The sequence below is a fragment of the Callithrix jacchus genome, chromosome 2 (genome assembly GCF_049354715.1).
Source record: "Callithrix jacchus isolate 240 chromosome 2, calJac240_pri, whole genome shotgun sequence".
Lineage (NCBI taxonomy): Eukaryota > Metazoa > Chordata > Mammalia > Primates > Cebidae > Callithrix > Callithrix jacchus.
In genome coordinates, this window is record NC_133503.1 from 130720126 (window position 1) to 130743294 (window position 23169).

At 45.5% G+C, this 23169-nt stretch overlaps 1 protein-coding gene and 1 pseudogene across 8 annotated transcripts in view; both read left to right on the forward strand.

Annotated features, from left to right (window-relative positions):
- The first annotated feature begins 279 nt into the window (after positions 1–279).
- Positions 280–23169, forward strand: part of SERINC5 (serine incorporator 5) — a 132727-nt gene continuing 109837 nt past the window's right edge. For 6 of the 8 annotated variants that reach the window (XM_078365279.1, XM_078365280.1, XM_008991895.5 and 3 more), the window contains exon 1: positions 280–414. Coding sequence is in view for 4 of the 8 variants with exons in the window: in XM_008991895.5 (XP_008990143.1) it covers positions 388–414 (27 nt within the window). In the remaining 4 variants the exon portion in view is untranslated. Of the gene's footprint in view, positions 415–17119; positions 17238–23169 lie in introns of all 8 variants that reach the window. The other 2 variants (XM_054252148.2, XM_078365281.1) reach the window with 1 other exon arrangement.
- LOC118151983 (small nucleolar RNA U13) lies at positions 22166–22260 on the forward strand (annotated as a pseudogene).

Consider the following 23169-nt stretch of genomic DNA (forward strand, 5'->3'; position numbering starts at 1 on the left):
CGCCGGCCCGAGCGCGGCCAGACCGCGCATCAGACTCGGAGCGTGGGGCCTGAGGGCTAGCGGACGACTCAGGAGCTCGGCACCCCAACCGGGAAGTGATCGCGGCAGCCCACTCGCCTGACGCCAGCGGAAGTGCGAGCCGAGGAGAGCCTGCTCCGCCGCCGGGCGCTCGGGAGGGGGCGGGCGCGGGGCGGGGCTGGGGGCAGGAGGGGCGGGGCAGGCGGCGGGGCGGGGCTTGGCGGCGGTTGTTTTTACCCAGGCCTCGGCGCTGAGGCGCTCGGCCGAGGCTGCTCGGCTTGTAAGCGCGAGGCGCGAGGCGCGAGGTATCCTGGAGGGTCGGTGCGGCGCGAGGAGCCGGCAAGTGCGCCCTCGGTGTTGGCCGCCGCGATGTCCGCTCAGTGCTGTGCGGGCCAGGTGAGCGAGGCCGGGCGCCGCGCGGGGGTGGTTGTATCGTAGAACCGGGCCAGGAGTCCAGACGTCGAGGACCTGCCCGGGTGCGTTCCCAGCTCCGCCGCCGAACGTAGGGCCCGGGTGGGTCGCTCGGGCTGAGTCCGCGGCGCTCAGAGGTCTGGGAAATCCTGTGCCCTGGGCGCGCGGGAAGGGGCAGGGGGAAGCCCGAGAGGCTATCCCCGGGTCTTCCCGCCCGGCCTCCGGGACTCCGCGTGGGGCGGGGCGTGCAGGGCTCTGGCGGAGGATCGCCACTACTCCAGGGGCGTGTCGCCTCCTGCATTGGGCACTGGTGGGTAGCGCCGAGCTCCGTTGCCCTCTCGACTGCCTGTCGGATGAACCCAGGAAAAAAAAGTGGGTTTGGGCACCGTCTCCTTTGCCATGCCCTGAATAAAACTCAGGTTAAACAGCCCAGACAGGTTGTGCTTGGTATCTGGAAATCGAGCGTGGGCTCTTCTGTACCTTTGATAATGTCTCGAAGCCTGATTTTCAAACTGCCAGGCACAGGTCTGGGCGAAGGGAAAACTCAGCCTTGCTTCCTGAGTTTCCCGACCCAACTCTGGCTCCGTACTAGCACGACTGCCTGGGTAGGGCGCGAGCCTTCCTGTCTCTCTTTGCAAATAAACTTTCTTGAACCTGTCTTTTAGCTCTCGCCTGTTTAAATCTATGATATCTGAAAATGTTGTCCTCTACCAGTTACTGCATCAGTGTGGAATTAGTACGTCTTAGCCCTTTAATGCTGCAGAGTTAGAAAAAACGAAATAGATGAGTCTCCTGGATGTGGAGCTGCTTTCTCCCTGTACATGTGGATCATCAGCGTTTCGGTACAGAGTTTTAATGGAGTGTTTTCACGAACGAATCAGACTCCGGGGAGCATCCGGGTTCGGGGTGTTCTTGCTGACACTCAAGCCTTTCCACAATCGAGGCCAGCTGTAAGTGAGGCAGGGGTTAAGCTGTGGGTTTCTGTAACCGGCGATTATACTGGCAGATAATCTGTCCTGTTTGGAGTGGCCACGTGGAGCTCTCTTGGTTTTTGAGCTTTAATACTGTGCTTGGCATGCATTAAAGCTGGCCTTTCCAGAGTTGAGGAAATTGAGGTTTTTGACGACTGAGGTGAAATGATTTTTTTTTTTACTCTGAGTCAGGCAGAGAGAGAGAGAGAGAGAGAGAGAGAGAGAGAGAGAGAGAGAGAGAGAGAGAGAGAGAGATTGGTCACCACCGGGATTTGAGAACAAGGTGGACCAGCAAAGGCTGTTTTCAGAAAGCTCTGAAAATCTTTTATTCTCGTTTTGAAATACTTTCTCTTCAGTATGATGCAACACTTTTTATTACGCAGTAATTCTATTATAGCTCTTCAGGGGCATCTGTCCTGGTCCCTTGAAATCCCCTTGAGCCTCTGTCATTCCCAAGTACCTAATTTAGGGCTCTGTAAATTATTACCAGTGTTCAGTGGGTTTTGTAAAAGAATTATTTTGATATTGATGTTTCGGCAGGTTTCTAAAGTCTCCCCTCTCAGGACTTTGGAAAGAACTAAATCAAAGTTAATCCCTGCTTTCCCAGGCCTGCTAGAGGCATCACTGTGGTGGGCCTCATTGCAGTGTGATGGTGATCACGTTGCGATTTCCTGTAGATAGGACTGTAGGTAGTTAAAAGAAAGCAAACAGGCTGCACGGTGGCTCATGCCTGTAATCCTAGCACTTTGGGAGGCCGAGGCGGTCTGATCACCTGAGGTCGGGAGTTCTAGACCAGCGTGACAAACATGGAGAAACCTGTCTCTATTAAATACAGAAAATTAGTTGGGCGTTGTGGTGCATGCTTGTAATCCCACTTACTCAGGAAGCTGAGGTAGGAGAATCGCTTGAACGCCAGAGGTGGAGGTTGCCGTGAGCCGAGATTGTACCATTGCACTCCAGCCTGGGTGATAGAGCTAGACTCCGTCTCAAAAAAAAAAAAAAAAAAAAAGCAAACAAACAAAATCTCACAGCACTATCAGAAGTTACCAATTCTTTGTTTGTTTGGGCACCTACCTTGTGCCAGGAACTGGGTAGATAGTTATAAGTCAGACAAACATCTCTGCTCTCAATGGTCTGTCTGAGCAAGGGAGATCATTCATAAACATGTGAACAATGAAACGATGAATATGGTACTGGTACTGTCAGAGGCTGCGTGGTAAGCAGCCTTGAGGAGGGTTGTAAGGGAATCTGAGAAGATGCCCGTAGAGTTGAGACTGCTCAGGGAGAAGAGGTGAGGGGAGTCTAGGGTGGCTGGTGACCTAGATGAGGTCAGAGAGAAGGGCAGGACCAAACATGGCCAGAGCCTGTCAGCTGCCTTTGGACTTTGGATTTAATTCTGGTTGCAGTGAGAGGCTGTGGGAGGATTTTGAGCAGGGGCGAGCTGTGGTTTTATTTGCAGTTAAAAGATTCTTGGGGTATTGTGAAGACTGGATTGTAATAGGGGCTAGAGTGGAGGTGGGGAAAGCAGTTCCAGCTGGTCATGCAGTGGGTAGTTGCCTCTTAGGGACAGGCAGTGTTCTTGGCTTCAACAGTGAACATAAATCCTTTCCCACAATGGAGCTCAAATCCTGGCAATCTGCTGTTGCTGTAGTCCCAGGAGGAGAGCGCGTGGTACCTTCATTTATGCTATGCCTGTAGGAGTGAGTACCCTGGGACATTGTTGGCTTCTGGGTATATTTCAGAGGTAGAACTGGATTTGAGCAAGAATTACTAGTGGGATGTGGGAATGAGACAGACTGTGGTTTCTGGCCTGTGCCACTGGGTAGATGATGATCGCGTTGACTGAGGTGAAGTATGAGGCTGATAGGAAGAAGACATTTAGTGAGCAAAACCCAAGTTTCTTGGTTTTGTTGCATTAGAGATGCATATTATAAATTAAATGGAAATGGCAAGTTACCATTTAAAGCGGGAGAAGTTGAGGTTGGAGATGGACATTTTGAGGACTTTTAACTGAGGACCATGATGAACAATAACTCATAAACCCATAAAAGAGCCTGGGCTTTGGACTCAGGCCTGGGTTTCAACTGGGAAATCTGGACAATGAGGGCCGCTGTGACTGGCTGAGTTACTTACTCTATTACCTCATTATACCTCAAGTGTTGAATGAGTGCTTCTTAAGGTTACTGTGAAAATTACATGTGATGATAAGTGTAAAGTCTGTAATACAGGATTTGGCAGAGTATGAGGAACCCCCCAAATCTGAACTAGTGGCCATTACCTATCTGCATCAGGATAATCTCCAGATCATCTTATTTTATTTTTGTATCTACTCTGATATTCACCTAGATTTTGTTTAGGGTATTGGCTAATGGACACTAAGAAGGCAGAGATTACAGGGGAGTGGTCACTCAACACTTTTATGGGTTCAAAGTTCTGTGCTAGGCCCCTAGGGATGAGGTAAAGAACACAGGGCTTCCTTGTTCTCCTTTAACTTAAGGGCTACGTGGAGATGGGAGTATGGGGGAAGTGAGCTACAGAAAATGACAGTGCAGGCTGAGCATGGTGGTTCACGCCTGTAATCCCAGGATTTAGGGATGCCCAGGTGGGTGGATTGCTTCAGGCCAGGAGTTTGAGACCAGCCTGGGCAACATAGTGAAACCCTGTCTTTACTAAAACAAAAGTTAACCAGGTGTGGTTTTTCAGGACACGACCTGAAGTCCCAGCTACTTTGTGAGGCTGAGGCACCAGAATTTCTTGAACTCGGGAGGTGCAGGTTGCAGTGAGCTGATAGTGAGCCACTGCACTCCAGCCTGAGTAACAGAGCAAGACGCTGTCTTAAAAAAAAAAAAAAAAAGAAAATGACAGTGCACACTGTCAGAGCAGAAGTGAGGTGTGTGCCTGCAAAATCTAGACAACTTTTCCAAGGCAGTTTGATAATAGGGATTGGGAGGGCTTACTGCAGGCCAGTATAGGCATGAATGACAATCATAATAGCTGAAGTTTGTTTCATTCCACAGCATGTGCTTTGTTTTTACATACATTATATAATTCATTCATCCTCACAAAACCCCTGCTTGGCCTCCGTTTACAGGTGAGTCAACTAAAGTATAGAGAAATAAATTTTTTTTTTTTGAGACAGAGTTTCGCTCTTGTTACCCAGGCTGGAGTGCAATGGCGCGATCTCGGCTCACTGCAACCTCCGCCTCCTGGGTTCAAGCAATTCTCCTGCCTCAGCCTCCCGAGTAGCTGGGACTAGAGGTGCCCACCACCACACTTAGCTAATTTTTGTATTTTTAGTAGACGGGGTTTCACTATGTTGGCCAGGCTGGTCTCGAACTCCTGACCTCAGATGATCCGTCTGCCTCGGCCTCCCAAAGTGCTGGGATTACAGACCTGAGCCATCACACCCAGCCTACTCATTCTATCTTTACAGCCAGTTCATGCAAGGCAGGAATGCCCAGGCCCAGGCCCAGGTATTTTTCCAGGCAGATCCTATTTCTAGATCATCAAGATTTTCTGCAATAAAAACCCATTTATTTATTTATTTAAAGATGGGATCTGGTTGTTTCCCAGGCTGCAGTGCAGTGACTCAGTCATAGCTCACTACAGCCTTGAACTCCTGGGCTCAAGCGATCTGGCTGTTTCCGCCTCCCAGGTAGCTGGGACTACAGGTACTCTCTACCATGCCCGTCCAGTTTAAAAAAAATTTTTGTAGAGAGTGGGTCTGGCCTTGCTGCCCAGGCTGGTAAAACTCATTTCTAGTGTCTGTTATGTTAACTAACAAAGCCTTGAATGTCGCCAGGGACTATCCATTGTCAAAGATAAACAAAGCCTGACATTAGTTCAAGCAGTAAAAACAGTTTTATTCAGTAACTATTGACTGTAGGGGAAAGAGCTGAGCTTCATTCGGTTTTGTGCAGAGGTGACTGGGCCTTTTAAAGGGATTCATAAGGGAGTAAGGAGGGGAGTGAGTGTGGCTCAAGTAGTCAGGAAAGTGAATAGTTATAAAGGGTTGGTCTGTGTAAATGTGATTAGGCCAGCTGTGTCTGCCTGCTGTTTGGCCTTTGATTAAATGTTTGCTGGAATAGGTCTTGACCAGGACAACTGATGCCCCTGAATGCAGCTTAAAACACACACACACACACACACACACACACACACTCTCTCTCTCTCTCTTTCTCTCTCCATGAAGACTTATTTAAAAAATAAATAACATACTGTTGTAGTGGCCTGAGCATAGAAAGTCAACACCAAGACAAAAGTATGCCAAATTGCAGGGTCTTTATTGCTGGCGGCCACAGAGGACTCGCGTCTCTCCAACCGGTGGCCTGAAAGGAGGGTATCAAGACCTTTTATACCCATAAAACAACCTCGGGAGTGAGGGTGGGTGAGGGGCAGGGATGGGGATGAGGGGCGTCAGACATTCTGAGGGCTAGTGGATTCTGTAAATTACCTGGGCGGAGATGAGGGTGAGGGCCGCCCCCCCCCCCACACACACTCGAGGGCCAGGGGACTTTTGACATTCTGATTGTTACTTAAGTGGTTCACAAAAAGTCAAGATTAGCATTTGTTTACACATTGTCTGGGTAGGGTGGAAATTACAGTCCTTAATTACTTATTCACATTTGGGTTATAGAGAGCAGTTTCAATAGAAAGCTGAGGTATGGTTGAGGTATGCAGCTTTGTGGGGCTTTTACCGTGTCACAATACCACATATAATAATGATGATTCCAGGCTGGGCACGGTGGCTCTCGCCTGTAATCCCAGCACTTTGGGAGGCCAACGTGGGCAGATCACCTGAGATCAGGAGTTTGAGGCCAGCCTGGCCAACATGGCAAAACGCTGTCTTTACTAAAAATACAAAAATTAACTGGCATGATGGCACATGCCTGTAATCCCAGCTACTCTGGAGGCTGAGGCAGGAGAATCGCTTGAACCCAGTAGGCAGAGGTTGCAGTGAGCCAAAATTGCGCCACTGTACTCCAGCTTGGGCAAGACATCAGGAAACTGTAGCAAAAAAATAAATAAGGAGGCTGAGGCACGTGGATCACCTGAGGTTGGGAGTTCAAGACCAGCCTGACCAACATGGAGAAACCCCATCTCTACTAAAAATACAAAATTAGCTGAGCGTGGTGGCACATGCCTGTAATCCCAGCTACTTAGGAGGCTGAGGCAGGAAAATCGCTTGAACCCGGGAGGTGGAGGTTGCGGTGAGCCAAGATCTCGCCATTGCACTCCAGCCTGGGTAACAAGAGGGAAACTCCATCTCAAAAAGAAAAAAAAAATGATTCCCCCAAAATGTCCTTCCTTCTTCACTGTAAAACCCAAATCTCTGATTTGAGGTCCCAGCTCAGTGTTTCCTCAGTAATGTGCTTTCTCTTTTTGAGATTACTCACAGAATTAGTGCTTAGTAGACTCCATCGTATCACTTAGTACTTGGTCATCTGATGCACTGGAATTAAATCCTGGCTACTGCAAGGATGTTTCCTCTCTTCTCATAGGCAGAGCACTTACTATGACCTAGCTGAACCCCCTGTTGAGCTCTTATGGTTACAGAACTCTTGTTCCCTGTTGCTCTTTGTTTATAGTGATTGGAGATGTTAGGTCTTCATTATATTACATGGTGCTTTCACCCTTGGAAGGGATTCAGTTACAAAAATTCATTCTTTCCATGATGATACTTTTTTGAACAATGTGGAGAGTATTTGTGTAACAGAAGGAAATCACAAATATTATTACCCAGAGAGAACCACATTTTGATGGTTTATATTCAGTTATTTATATTAAATATTATTTTGTTTTATATATTTTTTTGAGACAAGAGTTTTAACTCTTGTTGTCCAGGCTGGAGTGCAATGGCGCAATCTTGGCTCACTGCAACCTCTGCCTTCCTGGTTCAAGCAGTTCTCCTGCCTCTCTGGTTCAAGCAGTTCTCCTGCCTCATCCTCCTGAGTAGCTAGGATTACAGGCACCCACCACCACCCCCAGCTAATTTTGTGTTTTTAGTAGAGATGGGGTTTCACCATGTTGACCAGGCCGGTCTTGAACTCCTGACCTCAGGTGATCCGCTTGCCTCAGCCTCTGAAAGTGCTGGGTTTACAGCTGTGAGCACCTGGCCAGTATTTATTATTTTACTTTGCAAAGTTGGGATTATGTTGGAAGTGCTGTATTTGATCCTATTCTTTTTGCAGAATTATGGGGTGACCAAGTAAGTTTTTTTTTTTAACGTGCCTCAGCCACTAATTTATAACTGTTAATGTTTACTGGGCTTACATTTGTATGTAGATCGTCTTCTACCTTCAAACTTGATGGTTTCTTTAGAGGTGTTAATGTTGAATATGTGAACCTCTCTTAAAGAATTTAAGAGTTGAGGTTTGTGAGTGTTTCTATTCCCAAAAGGCCAAAAGTAATGAAAAAAAAAATCCCTAATTTCATCTCTGTTAGGTGTCATCATTGATAATATATTTGTCATTTTCAACATTTTTTTTTTTTTGAAACGGAGTTTCGCTCTTGTTACCCAGGCTGGAGTGCAATGGCGCGATCTTGGCTCACTGCAACCTCTGCCTTTTGGGTTCAGGCAATTCTCCTGCCTCAGCCTCCTGAGTAGCTGGGATTACAGGCATGCACCACCATGCCCAGCTAATTTTTTTGTATTTTTAGTAGAGACGGGGTTTCACCATGTTGACCAGGATGGTATCGATCTCTTGACCTCGTGATCCACCCACCTCGGCCTCCCAAAGTGCTGGGATTACAGGCTTGAACCACTGCGCCCGGCTCAACATTTTTTTTTTTTTTTGAGAGAGAGTCTTGCTCTGTTGCCAGGCTGGAGTGCAGTGGCACAATCTCGTCTCACTGCAACCTCCACTTCCTGAGTTCCAGCGATTCTCCTGCCTCAGCCTCCCTAGTAGCTGGGACTACAGGTATACACCACCACGCCCAGCTAATTTTTGTATTTTTAGTAGAGGTGGGTTTCACCGTGTTAGCCAGGATGGTCTGGATCTCCTGACCCTGTGATCTGCCCACCTTGGCTTCCCAAAGTGCTGGGATTACAGGCGTGAGCCACCATGCGCAGCCTTAACATTTTCTTTAACTTTGACCTTTTTTTTGCAGTTACTTTCACAGGTAGCATCTTCCAAACGGTGGTGAGTCACTGTTTTCCTGCTGTATGATGGTGGCCATCTTTGCTTCAGCTGCACTAACAATGAGTCCTGTGTTTCTTATCGATAGCACTGGCACTTTTATTTTCCTATTCGTCTTTATAAAGATGTAGGCAAATTGTAGTAAAATGCCCTATAACTGTTCTGTCAAGGTAATGGTTTGGTTACTGTTGGCTAAATGTGGTAGTTTCCCTTTACCTGCAGTTTTGCTTTTTGTGGTTTCAGTTACCTGAAGTCTATCGGGGTATGAAAATATTAAGTGGAAAATTACAGAAATAAACAATTCACAAGTTTAAAGTATGCCCTATTCTGAATAGTGTGTTGAAACCTGGCTCCATCCCACTGGGATGTGAATCACTTCTGGCCAGTGTATCCATGCTGTCTAGCTGTCCACCTATGCTCCTCACCCCTTCGTCACTTGGGAGTCCTCTCAGTTTCAGATCCACTGTCGCAGAATTGCAGTCCTGGTGTTTGAGTCATTCAAGTCACCCTTATTTGACTTAGTAGCCTCAAAGAGCAAGAGTAGTGATGCTGGCATAGTGTCATAAGTTTTGGTTTTATTATTTGTTATTGTTGTTAATCTCTTACTGTGCCTAATTTAGAAATTAAACTTTATTATAATGCCGGGCAAGGTGGCTCATGCCTGCAATCCCAGCACTTTGGGAGGCTGAGGTGGGTGTATCACTTGAACCCAGGAGTTAGAGACCAGCCTGGGCAACATGGAGAAACCCTGTCTCTACAAAAGCACAAAAATTAGCTAGGGCATGGTGGTGTGTGTGCCTGTAGTCCCAGCTACTTGGGAGGCTGAGGTGGGAGGATCACTTGAGCCCAGGGAGATCGAGGCTGTAGTGAGCCATGGTTGTGTCACTACACTCCAGCCTGGGTGACAGACTAAGACTCTGTCTCAAAAACAATAAAACTTTATCATAGGTATGTATATACAAGAAAAAAAGACAGCATATATGGGATTGGGTACTATCCACAGTTTCAGGCATCCACTGGGGGTCTTGGAACACATCCTCCTGGGGTAAGGAGGGACTACTCTGTATAGCTCACTGGTGAGCGGATACAGGAAGGGTGGCTTAGGGGTATCTTTGTGTAGTGTAGCTAAGTTCAGGTTGTCAGATAATTCTGTCACTTAACCTTGAACAGTACGGAGTGTGAGGGTTGCATTCTTAGTTGGAGAGTTCCGTTGAAGGTTGCTCATTCAAATGTGTTTTCTTGGGCAGCTCTGTAGCTCACCTGGCGAGCTGACAGATAGCTTTGGGCTGCAGCAAGTCTGACTTTGTAGGCACGGTTGAGGAGAGGTGGGTCTGTAGGTGTGGAAGTCAGCCTCTGACTCATCTCTCTGTGCTAATTAAATAAAAGGTTACAACACCTCCTTCCCCATTGCTTGCTTCCCTTCCCGTTTTCTGTATAAATAGGGGCTCTAGATTTCCCACAGATACTGAGTATCTGGGCGTGACTATGAAACAAGGGAGCTTTACTTTTCAGTTTTCCAGGTGGCTTTTTTTTTTGAGATGGATTCTTGCTCTGTCACCCAGGCTAGAGTGCAGTGGCACTGTCTTGGCTCACTGCAACCTCTGCCCCCTGGGTTCAAGTGATTCTCCTTCCTCAGCCTCCTGAATAGCTGGGATTACAGGCATCTACCACTGTGCCCAGCTAATTTTTTAAATATCTTTAAAAACTTCTTTTTTTGTAGAGACGGGGTTTCACCATGTTGGCCAGGCTGGTCTTGAACTCCTGACCTCAGGTGAGCCACCCACCTCAGCCTCCCAAAGTGCTGGGATTACAGGTGTGAGCCACCATGCCAGCCTCTAGGTGTTTTAATGTAATCACCAGTTAGAACCTCAGAAAGGGCACCGCAGTAATTATGGCATTGTCTGCTATTATTTCAGAGAAGTCTGTGGCCAGATCATTTATGATAACTTGATGTTAAAAAGGAGGTCTTCATTTAAGCTGATATGTCCACAGAACTAGCCATTGAATGTAATTCTTTGACCAAGCTGTTTTTAGTATTTTAAGTGGCCATATCTGCCTTATTATAAAGACCCAGTGTATTTTACGTATTGCTGTTTTCACTTGAATTTAGGGTTATGATTGGATCCTGAGAACAATTTCAATCATGTTACCAATCTAAACTGCTGTGATTGTTCCCAAATAGTAGGCGTCCCAAGTAGCCCACTGTAAACCTTTGCAGCACTCCCTAAAAATGTATTTTAAAGCATTTTCAGTGGGAATATCCCCATATTCTTCTAGCTTACATATTAATGATGTTTCAAATGATTTTAGAACTTAATCTGAGAGTCAGTGTAGGGCAGTAGGAAATTCAGATAGTGAGTTGGTGTGATTACACAGAACATCTGTTTGAATTTTAAAGGGAAGCAGGATTTTACTTTTGGCTTTTCTTCCATAGTCTGCATTGTGAGATTAAAATTGCTGATGTTTAAGGAAAGCAGCTGTTGTGGAAAAACTTAGTGGGTTTTTATCAGAGTAAATTTTGAAACAAATTGTGGGTTTTTGAAGTAAGGTTACAGTATATACTGATTAGACAGCATTTTTTACTCCCTCATGAAAACTGTCTAGTCAAAACAAAAGTAGGAAAAACACAGACATAACCCCTTAAATCTTATTTATGAAAAGTTAACTAGAGGAGATGGAAAAAATCAGACTTCTGTTTAAGTATCATTTTTATAAACTGGCTAAGTGCATTTTTGAAACAAAATTCATGAAGTCTTTGTGGAATGCCTTTTCAACTTTTTTGTGCTCACATTATGTGTCAGTAATTTAACGGAGGGCTGATCTCCTAATTCTTTGATCCTTGGCGATTGTGGTTCACCCAAACTAGGGAGGAATTTAGTCTTTTGTTCTTGATTCCATGCTCTCTGATCTCTTCCTTTGCCATTCTCAGAAACAATGACACTCAGTATTTTGTTTCCATAGTAATGAAACTGTTTGCTATAATAATTCTATAGTGGTAATTTTTCTTTAGCTTTTCTAGTCTTATCCCTAAAGACTCTAGGACTTTGTTGACTTATTTCATCAACGGTTATTCTTCGTTTTGTTTTTGTTTTTGTTTTTGAGATGGAGTCTCTGCTTTGTTGCCCAGGCTGGAGTGCAGTGGTGCTATCTCACTGCAACCTCTGCCTCCCAGGTTCAAGCAGTTCTCCTGCCTCAGCCTCCAAGTAGTTGGGATTACAAGCGGCTAATTTTTGTATCTTTAATAGAGATGGTTGTTTCACCTTGTTGGCCAGGCTGGCCTTGAACTGCTGACATCATGATCTACCTGCCACAGCTCCCAAAGTGCTGGGATTGCAAGTGTGAGCCACCTTGACTGTTCTATTCTTTTTTTTTTTTAAAGGAGCTGACAATCTGTAAAGAAAAGTGTCAGTTGATAAATATTCACTGCGGTGGGGTGTGGTGGCTCACACCTGTAACCCAGCACTTTTTGGGGCTGAGGCGGGCATATCACCTGAGATTGGGAGTTTGAGACCAGCCTGCCCAACATGGTGAAGCACCATCTCTACTAAAAATACAAAAATTGGCCTGGCATGGTGGCACATGCCTCTTAATTCCAGCTACTCGGGAGGCTGAGGCACAAGAATCGCTTGAACCTGGGAGGTGGAGGTTGCAGTGAGCTGAGATCATGCCATTGCACTACAGCCTGGGCAACAGAGTGAGCCTCTGTCTCAAAAAAAAAAAAAAAAAGAAAAAAAAATATTCACTGGGTACCTAGAATAATAAAGTTCAGAGGCTGTAGCTCGGCCTGCTTGTGCTTGGGAGTGGCTTGTGAATAGATGCTGCATGTCCTAGCAGTATGAGACTGTGCCTGGGGCAGTGCTTCTTCACACACTGAATTGAGGGTTTGTTTGCCTCAGCTTTGCACTTTTTAACTTTTGGGAAAGGGGAAGAAGCTGGGGGTCCCTTGGCAGGGACATTTGTCCCCAGAAGTAGATGAGCCCACCCAGGGGAGCATGTGGAGAGTGGGTCCTCCTTCCTGAATGGCTCTAGAGATCCATGCCATCCTGCAGTTGCACACACTGTTGTGTGTGTCCTGAATGCTTTTCCAGGAAGAACGTCTGCACCATTTCTCAGCTTCTCAAGGATCAGGAAAAAGCAGCTGTAGTGTGAGAAGGAAAGCCCAGACTTGGAACCTTGAGAAACAACTCCAATAAAGAGCAGACATTCCCTGTAGCCAACAGGGAAAGAAAGAAAATTAAGTGAAGGTAGAGCCTGCCTGGAGGGTGGGGACAGGTATGGAACTACTGGCCTGGTCAGACAACTAGTCAAGTTGTTGTAACCAAATCACCACTGAGACAAAGACTAGGCCAGATTACAGGGTCTTTATTGCAGGTGGCCACGGAGGACTCTTGTCTCTAACCCGTGGCCCCAAAAGGAGGGTGTCAAGACCTTTTATGCCCGTAAACCGCCTCCTGGGTGGGGGTGGGGGCAAGGGGCTTTTGACATTCCAGGGGCCAGGGGACTTTGGACATTCCGTAAACCACCTCCTGAGTGGGTGCAGGTGAGGGGCTTCCGACATTCCGAGGGCCAGGGGACTTTGGACATTCCGATTGTTACTTAAGTGGTTCACAAAGTCAAGATAAGCATTAGTTTACACATTGTCTGGGTAGGGTGGAAATTGCAGACCTTAGTTACTTATTACAAGTCTTAAAATGGTGCAGGGGCCAAAATGGCGTTGGTTTGGACTGCTTGCCTGTCACATTAGGGTTACAGAGAGCAGTTTCAACGGAAAGCCGAGGTATGGTTGAGGTATGCAGTTTATGGGGCAATTACCATGTCACCAGGTGAGAGAGGAAGATTGAAGATTAGTGCCTTTGGATTTTTGCGAATGCCAGCTTATCTGGAGGCTGTGGTGGGAGAATCTCTTGAGCCCAGGAGATCGAGGCTGCAGTGAGCTGTGATTGTGCTGCTACACTCTAGCCTGGGTGACAGAGCAAGACAATGTTTCTTTTTTTTTTTTGAGATTGAGTCTCGCTCTGTTGTCCGCCTCAGCCTCCCAAAGTGCTAGGATTGTAGACGTGATCCACCGAGCCTGGCTGAGACCATATTTCAAAAAAAAGAGTAAGGCTGGGTGCAGTGGATCACTTGAGGTCAGGAGTTTGAGACTAGCCTGGCCAACATGGCAAAAACCCATTTCTACTAAAAATACGAAAATTAGCCCAGTGTGGTGGTAGATGCCTGTAGTCCCAGCTACTCAGGAGGCTGAGGCAGGAGAATCGCTTGAACCCGGGAGCTGGAGGTTGCAGCGAGCCAAGATTACGCCATTGCCCTCTAGCCTGGGTGACAGAGCAAGACTCCATCTCAAAAAAAAAGAAAAAGTGCTTGGGGGTTTTGGAGGTTTTGGCAGCCTCAGTTTCCAGAAAACAGAAGATAGAGAAATGCTGGGGAGCTGAGAACTAAAGCCAGGGAGGGGAGGTTATTATCTTTTAAGATAAAAGGAGGAACAGATTAAGAGACTGAAGAGGTTTGGGCTGGCCCTTAAAGGATGGAAGGAAAACAGCTTCCTGCCCCCAAATTGCAGGATGCTGAAGTTTAATTAACTTTTTTTAAGTTCTGCCAAAATTGAGTCCAAGGGTAGCTCTCCATCCCCTTTTTTCTTCATAGAAATCTCCTACTTTCTGTGCCCTCTGCCACCTCCCACTTTTTCTATCTAAGTTTGTGACCTCTCATTAACTGGAATTCAACTCTTTGAAAAATTCTGGAGAGGCAAGTCTAGTTCTGGAGAGATCCAAGTTTTGCTGCTTGCTTGACTTTTCTTCTCTCTCTCTCTTTTTTTTTCTTTTAAGAGACAGGCTCTCACTGTGTTGCCCAGGCTGGTCCCAAACTCCTGGGCTCAAGCAATCCTCCTGCCTTGGCCTCTCGAAGTGTTAGAATTACAGGTGTGAGCCACCATGCCCAGCCTTGCTTGATTTTTGAGGCAGGTCATGGAACCACAGAAACTCTTGGAAGATCCATTTGTAATGACCCATCTGAAGCTTAGATGTCCCTTTTAATGCCCCTCTTCTGTGTCTATCTGTGTTTGAATCTCACCAGTGTTGGGGAGCTCACTACTGTCCCTAGTTCTTAAATTGTCAAGTGGGGGAAATTCCTGTCTTGTCTCCCTACTGTTGTTAAAGAGATAAATTTCCTTTAACAATATTAGTGATTGTAGAAGGAATAAAAATCAGATGTTACATGTAAGAGTTTTTTTTTTTAATCTGTAAAATGGTAATGCAATGTTTCAGAGTTCAGTTTAAGATACCAAGTGAAGATACCAAGACCACTCTGGGTAGTTTAAACAGAAGAGGATTTACTGTAGGGAATTAGGTGTGTTTAAAAAGTGATTGTAGAACTAAAGGAGCAAGCATGAAGGGACCACTCCCTGGGACACTTGAACTTAACAATGTTACCTAAGGACCAGGGTTTCCATCCAGGTTCTGCTGCTCAGCACACAAAAAGCCAATAACTGAGATGGACGAGTATTGCAAGGAAGAAGGCTTTAATTTGGTGCTACAGCCGGGAGACGGGGGTTCAAATCCATCTCCCTGGCCTACTAAAACTAGAAGTTTGGGTATAGCAGGGAAGAAATACAACAGTGCATAAGAAAACAAGAACCTGGGAGGGGCAGGGAAGCAATCATGATGAATAAGGTGTCAGGCATCTGATATGGTGATCTGGTGAGTTTCAGTTCTTTGAGACTCTTTGAGAGGCCTGAAAGTCCTATCCTGAGGAAGGAACTCAGATAAAACAAATACAAGTTTCAAGCTTTAAGACTATAAGGATCATTTTCAGGCTTTAAGACCAGAAGGGTCAGATATGTTTATCAAAAAGATCAGCCTAGGCTGGGTGTAGTGGCTACATCTGTAATGCCAGCACTTTAGGAGTCTGAGGCGGATGGATCACCTGAGGTCAGGAGTTTGAGCCCAGCCTGACCAACATGATGAAAAACCCGTCTCTACTAAAAATACAAAAATTAAGCCAGGTGTGGTGGCAGGCACCTATAATCCCAGCTACTTGGGAGGCTGAGGCAGGACAATGGCTTGAACCTAGGAGGCAGAGGTTGCAGTGAGCCAAGATCGTGCCACTGCACTCTAGCCTGGGCAACAAGAGTGAAACTGTCTCAAAAAAAAAAAAAAAAAGAAAAAGATTAGTCTGTGGGACTATTGAGTTGGTTTCAAGTAGAAGCTGCTGCCACCACTATAACTCTGCCCGGACACCTCTCAGTTTAGTGGCTTCACACAGGAGCCTAGTGGCTGCTACTGTCCGTCCTTTCCCAGGACCTTGCCTTGCAGCAGACACCACACACAGCAGGAGGGTGGCTTCCATCTTGTTTTCACCTAATAATTATTGTGAGAGCTGCTATTTATCAGGATCCTAACAGTAAGGGAATCTGACAAGGATGGTATTAATTTTCCACATTCTTCAATACTGGAAGACATGCAGAAGAATGTGGGAATAGAGGCAGAGTGAGACAACTGATACGTATCAAGCACAAGCCATGAGAATTAGTGTATTTCTTCTTTAGAAAAAAGTAGGACAATAATAAAAAAAAAAGAGGGAATTAGCGTGATAAATTCTACCCACTGTTGGCACTGTACTTCCTGCTCATGATGGCTTGACCAGAGGGAAATGACAACTGCAGAAGTAAGGCCAGAAGTATTGAGAGGATCAGATCTGGAAGTAGGAAGCTGGGGTGTATATTGTATAGACATTTCATTTATCAGCTGGACAAAGGGAGTGGCTCCTTATTGGGTTTCCTCTCCCTAGTTCTTTCACTGGCTGATTGTTTTTTCCATACTGCCAGCAAATTGATCCTTCTACTAAAGTATAGTTCTTTTTTTTTTTTTTAAAGACAGGGTTTCACCATGTTGTTCAGTCTGTTCTTGAACTCCAAACCTCAGGTGATCCACCCGCCTTGGCCTTCAAAGTGCTTGGATTACAGGAGTGAGCCACCACGCCCAGCTAAACTATAGTTCTAATTACAATCTCTCTGCTTGATTTTACAACCCTTATGGGGTTAATGTAATGGATTTTCTAGATGCAAGTCCTTTGTAGGAATCTGTTACGGTTTGTATCAAGAAAACCTATTCTAAATAACAATTTGCTTAATCATGTATGCAGTGATGTCTCCTCAGGTATTCCCAATGTTGGTCATTTGTGTCTCTCTCCTCTTCCTTTCTTCTTTCTTGATGGATCTCGCTAGGAAGCGCATCAATTTTATTCATCTTGTGAAAGACTAGGTTTTTTCCCATGATCAGTTTTCTGTTTTATTGATTTCTGCTCTTTATTATTTCCCTCTTTTTACTTTAATTTGTGCTTTTCACTTTTTTTTTTTTTGAGGTGGAAGCTTAGATCATTATTCTATTTTATTTATTTATTTATATTTTATTTTATTGTTATTTTTTTAAAGACGGGGGTTTCACCATGTTGGTCAGGCTGGTCTTGAACTCCCGATTTCAGGTTATTCGCCTGCCTTGGCCTCCAAAGTGCTTGGATTACAGGCATGAGCCACCATGCCCGGCCAGATCATTATTCTAAATCTTTTTTTTTTTTTTGACACAGCATCTTGCTCTATCGCCCAGTCTGGAGTGCAGTGGCACCGTCTCTGCTCACTGCAGCCTCTGCCTCCCTGGTTCAAGTGATTCTTCTGCCTCAGTTGCCCGAGTAGCTGGGACTACAGGTGCGTGCCTTGACACCCGGCTAATTTTTGTATCTTTAGTAGAGAATGGGTTTTACCATATTGGCCAGGCTGGTCTTGAACTCCTGACCTTGTGATCTGCAAGCCTTGGCCTCCCAAAGTGCTGGGATTATAGGCATGAACCACTACGTCTGGCCTAACTGGTTTTTTTTTTGAGACGGAGTCTTACTCTATTGTGCAGGCTGGAGTGCAGTGGCATGATCTCAGCTCACTGAAACCTCTGCCTCCTGGATTTAAGTGATTCTCCTGCCTCAGCCTCCCAAGTAGCTGGGATTACAGATGTGCATCACCACGCCCAACTAATTTTTGCATTTTTAGTAGAGATGGGGTTTCACCATATTGGCCATGCTGGTCTTGAACTCCTGACCTCAGGTGATCCACCTGCCTTGGCCTCCTAAGTTGTTGGGATTACAGGCATGAGCCATTGCACCTGGCCTAATTTTTGTATTTTTAGTAAAGATTGGGTTTGTCCATGTTGACCAGGCTGGTCTTGAACTCAAAGTGGTGGGATTACAGGTGTGAACCACCATGCCTCACCTATTTTTCTAACAGGGTCTTCTTTTTAGTATTTGGTATTTATTAATGTAGCCATACAACCCTTTTGGCTTTCAACTAATCTGTCTTTATATTTAAAAGTATGTTTTATTTATTTTTGAGATAGAATCTCACTTCTGTTGCCCAGGTTGGAGTGCAGTGGCATGACCTTGGCTCCCTGCAACCTCCGCCTCCTGGGTTTAAGCATTCTCTGCCTCAGCCTCCCTAGTAGCTGGAATTACAAGCATGTGCCACCATGCCCGGCTAATTTTTTGTATTTTTATTTATTTATTTATTTATTTTTAAGATGGAGTTTTGCTCTTGTTACCCAGACTGGAGTGCAATGGCGTGATCTTGGCTCACCACAACCTCCACCTCCTGGGTTCAGGCAATTCTCCTGCCTCAGCCTCCTGAGTAGCTGGGATTACAGGCACGCGCCACCATGTCCAGCTAACTTTTTGTATTTTTAGTAGAGACGGGGTTTCACCATGTTGACCAGGATGGTCTCGATCTCTTGACCTCGTGATCCACCCGCCTTGGCCTCCCAAAATGCTGGGATTACAGGCGTGAGCCACCGTGCCTGGACCCATTTTTTGTATTTTTAGTACAGACAGGGTTTCATCATCTTGGCCAGGCTGGTATTGAACTCCTGACTTCATGATCTGCCTGCCTCAGCCTCCCAAAGTGCTGGGATTACAGGCGTGAGCCACTGTGCTTGGCCTAAAAGTATGTTTTTAATAAACCTGATAGAGAAACGTCTTTCTTGGTTTTTAATCCAATCTGAAAATCTTTGCTGTTTTGTTTTGAGATGGGATCTTGCTCCGTTGCCCAGGCTGGAGTGCAGTGGTACCATTAAAGCTCACTCTACCCTTAACACCCTGGACTCAAGTGATCCTCCCACCTTAGTTTCCCAAGTAGTTGAGACTACAGACATGCACCACTAGGCATGATTTTTTTTTTTTTTTTTGAGATGGAGTTTCGCTCTTGTTACTCAGGCTCTGGAGTGCAATGGCGCGATCTCGGCTCACCACAGCCTCCGCCTCCTGGGTTCAGGCAATTCTCCTGCCTCAGCCTCCTGAGTAGCTGGGGTTACAGGCACGCACCACCATGCCCAGCTAACTTTTTGTATTTTTAGTAGAGATGGGGTTTCACCATGTTGACCAGGATGGTCTTGATCTCTTGACCTCGTGATCCACCCACCTCGGCCTCTCAAAGTGCTGGGATTACAGGCGTGAGCCACCACGCCCGGCGGGATGATGTTTTTTTTGAGACAGCGTTTTGCTCTGTCACCCAGGCTGGAGTGCAATGATGTGCTCTTAGCTCACCGCAACCTCCGCCTCCTGGGTTCAAGTGATTCTCCTGCCTTAGCCTCCCAAGTAGCTGGGATTACAGGTGTGCGCCACCATGCCCGGCTAATTTTTGTATTTTTAAGTAGAGACGGGGTTTCACCATGTTGGTCAAACTGGTCTTGAACCCCTGACCTCATGATCTGCCCGCCTCAGACTTCCAAAGTGCTGGGATTACAGGTGTGAACCATTGCACCTGGCCAATATTTGCCTTTTAATTGCATGCTTAGATCATTTACATTTAATGTAATGACTCATACGTTTGAGTTTAAGGCTATAAATTGTTGATCAGTTTCCATTTCATTTCCCCTTCTTTTCTTTTTTTTTTCCCCAATTTATTTTTTAGAGATGTGGTCTTGCCCTAACACACAAGCCAGAGTACAGAGGTACAGTCATAGGTCACTGCAGCCTCAAACTCCTGGGCTCAGGTGGTCCTCCTGCCTCAGCCTCCTAGGTAACTGGAACCTGGCTCACTTCCTCTTCTGTTCTTTGTTCTTTTCTTTTTTTGAGGAGAGGGCTAATTGAATATTTTTCACTGTCATTATATGCCTTTTGATTTCTTAAGATGTTCTAGGGATTACAGTATGTAGCACCTTGAAAGAGTGAGAAGCATCAAAATTTTATCATTAGCGATAGAAACCAATCACTAGATAGGCAGATCAATTTACTAGATACCCATCGAATCTTGAAATGATGAATTAAGTAACATGACATGAGGCTGGGTGCGGTGGCTCACGCCTATAATCCCAGCACTTTGGGAGGCCGAGGCAGGTGGATCACAAGGTCAAGAGATTGAGACCATCCTGGTCAACATGGTGAAACTCCGTCTCTACTAAAAATACAAAAAAATTAGCTGGGCATAATGGCACATGCCTGTAGTCCCAGCTACACGGGAAGCTGAGGCAGGAGAATCACTTGAATCAATGAGGCGGAGGTTGCGGTGAGCTGAGATTGCGCCATTGCACTCCAGCCTGGGTAACGAGCGAAACTCCGTCTCAAAAAAAAAAAAAAAAAGTAACATGACATGAAAACATTTTAAAAACAGTATTTTATGCTTTATAGAAAATACAGCTGAGCACAGTGGCTGATGGCTATAATCCCAGCACTTTTTGGGGACTGAGGTGGGTAGATAACTTGAGCACAGGAGTTCAAGACTAGCTTGGGCAACATAGTGAGACCTCATCTCTACAAAACATAAAAAAATTATTCATGCATGGTGGCATGCACCTGTAGTCCCACCTGCTCAGTGTGGCGGCTGAGGTGGGAGGATCACCTGAAGCAGGCTGAGGAGGTCGAGACTGCAGTGAGCCATGATCCTGCCATTGTACTCCAGTCTGGGCAGCAGAGGGAGACCTGTTTATGTGATTTAACTAATCATATAAACATTTATTTTGTTATTTTCCTTTTGGACGTTTAGTGTAATTTTTAAAAACTATTGCAAATAATGCCTTATACTCTCCACTAGAGCCCTGGAGATAGTTCTGCTACAATACAACATGACATATGCATTCTAAAAGTTGCCATACTAAGCAGAACTGCACAGTGAAAACCACAGGTCTTATGGGGAAAATTTGGTTAAGGGCACAACATTCTAAAACTTTGTCAGTGACACATTTGTAAAAAGGAACTGAATGCAAAAGATATTATAGTTTTTTTTTTTGAGATGGAGTCTCACTTTGTTGCCCAGGCTGGAGTGCAGTGGTGCTATCTTGGCTCACTGCAACCTTTGCCTCCTGGGTTCAAGCGATTCTCCTGCCTCAGCTTTCCGAGTAGCTGGAATTATAGGTGTGTGCCACCCCATCTGGCTAATTTTTGTATTTTTAGTAGAGACAGGGTTTCATCATATTGGTCAGGCCGGTCTTGAATTCCTGACCTCGTGATCTGCCCACCTCGGCCTCCCAAAGTGCTGGGATTATAGGCATGAGCCACCACACCCAGCCTTATAGTTTTATAAATGTTAAATGGTTAAGAAATACATACTTACTTTGGTAAATTTGGCATTATATTCGAAAAAGACTTGAAATTACCTTCTGGAAATAGGTGTGGAGAGTTAGGTTTTTGAGCAGTTGAGAAGCCCAGGAGGCGGGTTATCTGGAATTGGACGGAAAGTTGTAACATCAGATGTGTTTGGTGTGACTCGTTGAGCTGAGTTGTGTGCATTTTGTGTATTACCACGAAGCTTGGTGCATCTTGGTGTGGTTTTCTGCCTTCACCTAGTGTGAAGGTCGGCAGATAGAATTGCACATACTATTGTGCTCAGTTGTTCCCTAACATATCCGTCCTGTTGGAGCAATTTTGTGTTTTCAAAGTTAAGTATAGAATAAATAGCTCAGGAGTCTTGGACTTGCAGAGCTTCAGGAAGGCTGATCAAGCCTTGCTCCTGCTAGCTGTGTGAGGGAGGGAGCTGGCCCCATTGACTTCCTTTGGACCACCTCCCAGAAAATTGGTGCTAGAAGGGTCTTCTGCTCTTCAGTTGTGCTCTATTTCTTATACCATAATAAACAACTTGAGACAGGAACTTCCTATCTTTGGAGGCAGGGAGCTCTGGTTTAATTCTTCCTGCTGGCTTCCCAAGGCTGCAGTGACTTGCCTGTATCCTGGGGAGGGATGCAGCTATTTTTATATAATACAGGTTTTTTTTTTTTTGAAATGGAGTCTCTTTTGAAATGGTGCTCTGTCACCTAGGCTGGAGTGCAGTGGCATGATCTCGGCTCATCGGGTTCAAGTGATTCTCCTGCTTCAGCCTCTTGAGTAGCTGGGATTACAGGCCTGTGCCACCACACCCAGCTAATTTTTGTATTTTTGGTAGAGACTGGTTTTACCATGTTGGTCAGGCTGGTCTCAAACTCCTGACCTTGTGATCCACCCGCCTCGGCCTCCCAAAGTGCTGGGATTACAGGAGTGAGCCACCATGCCCAGCCTTATTTAATAAAGTTAAGAGGCAGAATGGAAGGTGGGCATGGTCTGGCTCCTGGCTGATAGGGGACCACAATTGGGTCAATGTTTCTGTTTCTGATTAGAAGAATCCAGTTTCTTTTGTAGTTCATAAGCATGATGATTGGGTTTTCATGCTTGTCTGTGAGATGTGCCTCCCTCAAATCTGTTGGTACATTAGCCATCTGACATGAAAAAATAAAAAAAGAATCCCCAGTGTTCGTCCAAACCATAAACTGAAAATTGGGACATGCTGACAAAGGGGAATTGTGCCTCTGGGTATGAGAAATTTCACTCAGAAGCCAAAATATTAGACCTTTTAGCACACTCCAATAGTTTTAAGGAAAATGGCCAGGCAGTTTGAAATTAGAACCATAGTGGGAAGTCTTTGGTTGGCAGCTAGCCAGAGAATGTCTCACAGCTGCTGATGAGGTTTCTTATGGGCATGATGCCTGTTGCTCCAGGTCCTGGGTTGCCATTCTCAGATGGCTTATGGACCGTCCATGGGGTTGTGCGAATCTGGAAAGTCATGGTCTAATTCTGGAGCTAGAAGGATCCTTAAGGCAGTGGCATATCCACCTCTCAAGTTATTTCCAGGAAACATCCTATAGCACAGGGTACACAGCTAATCAGCTCATAGCAGGTACTGCCACTGCACTCTGCTGGCTTTTGCTATTCTCCAGTGCTCAGTACACATTTGGCCTTTGGTAAATGATGAGAATGTGAATGAGTGGGTATTGGGCTTTTCCCAAAGATAGATAATCTGCTATCTTTGCAGAGCAGTTCAACAAAGAATCCATAGCTATGGATTTTAAACGCAGTCTTATGACTTGATTTGAATTTCAAATTGGGTGGTTTTTTTTTTTTTTTTTTTTTTTAAAGTTTTTTGAGGCAGAGTATTTCTCTATTACATAGGCTGGAGTGCAGTGGCACAATCTCAGCTCATGACATCTGCTGCCCTTTGCATCCAGAGTTCAAGCTATTCTCCCACCTCAGCCTCCCAAGTAGTCGGATTACAGACGCCTGCCTCCATGTCTGACTAATTTTTGTATTTTTAGTAGAGATGGGGTTTTGCCATGTTGGCCAGACTGGTCTCCACC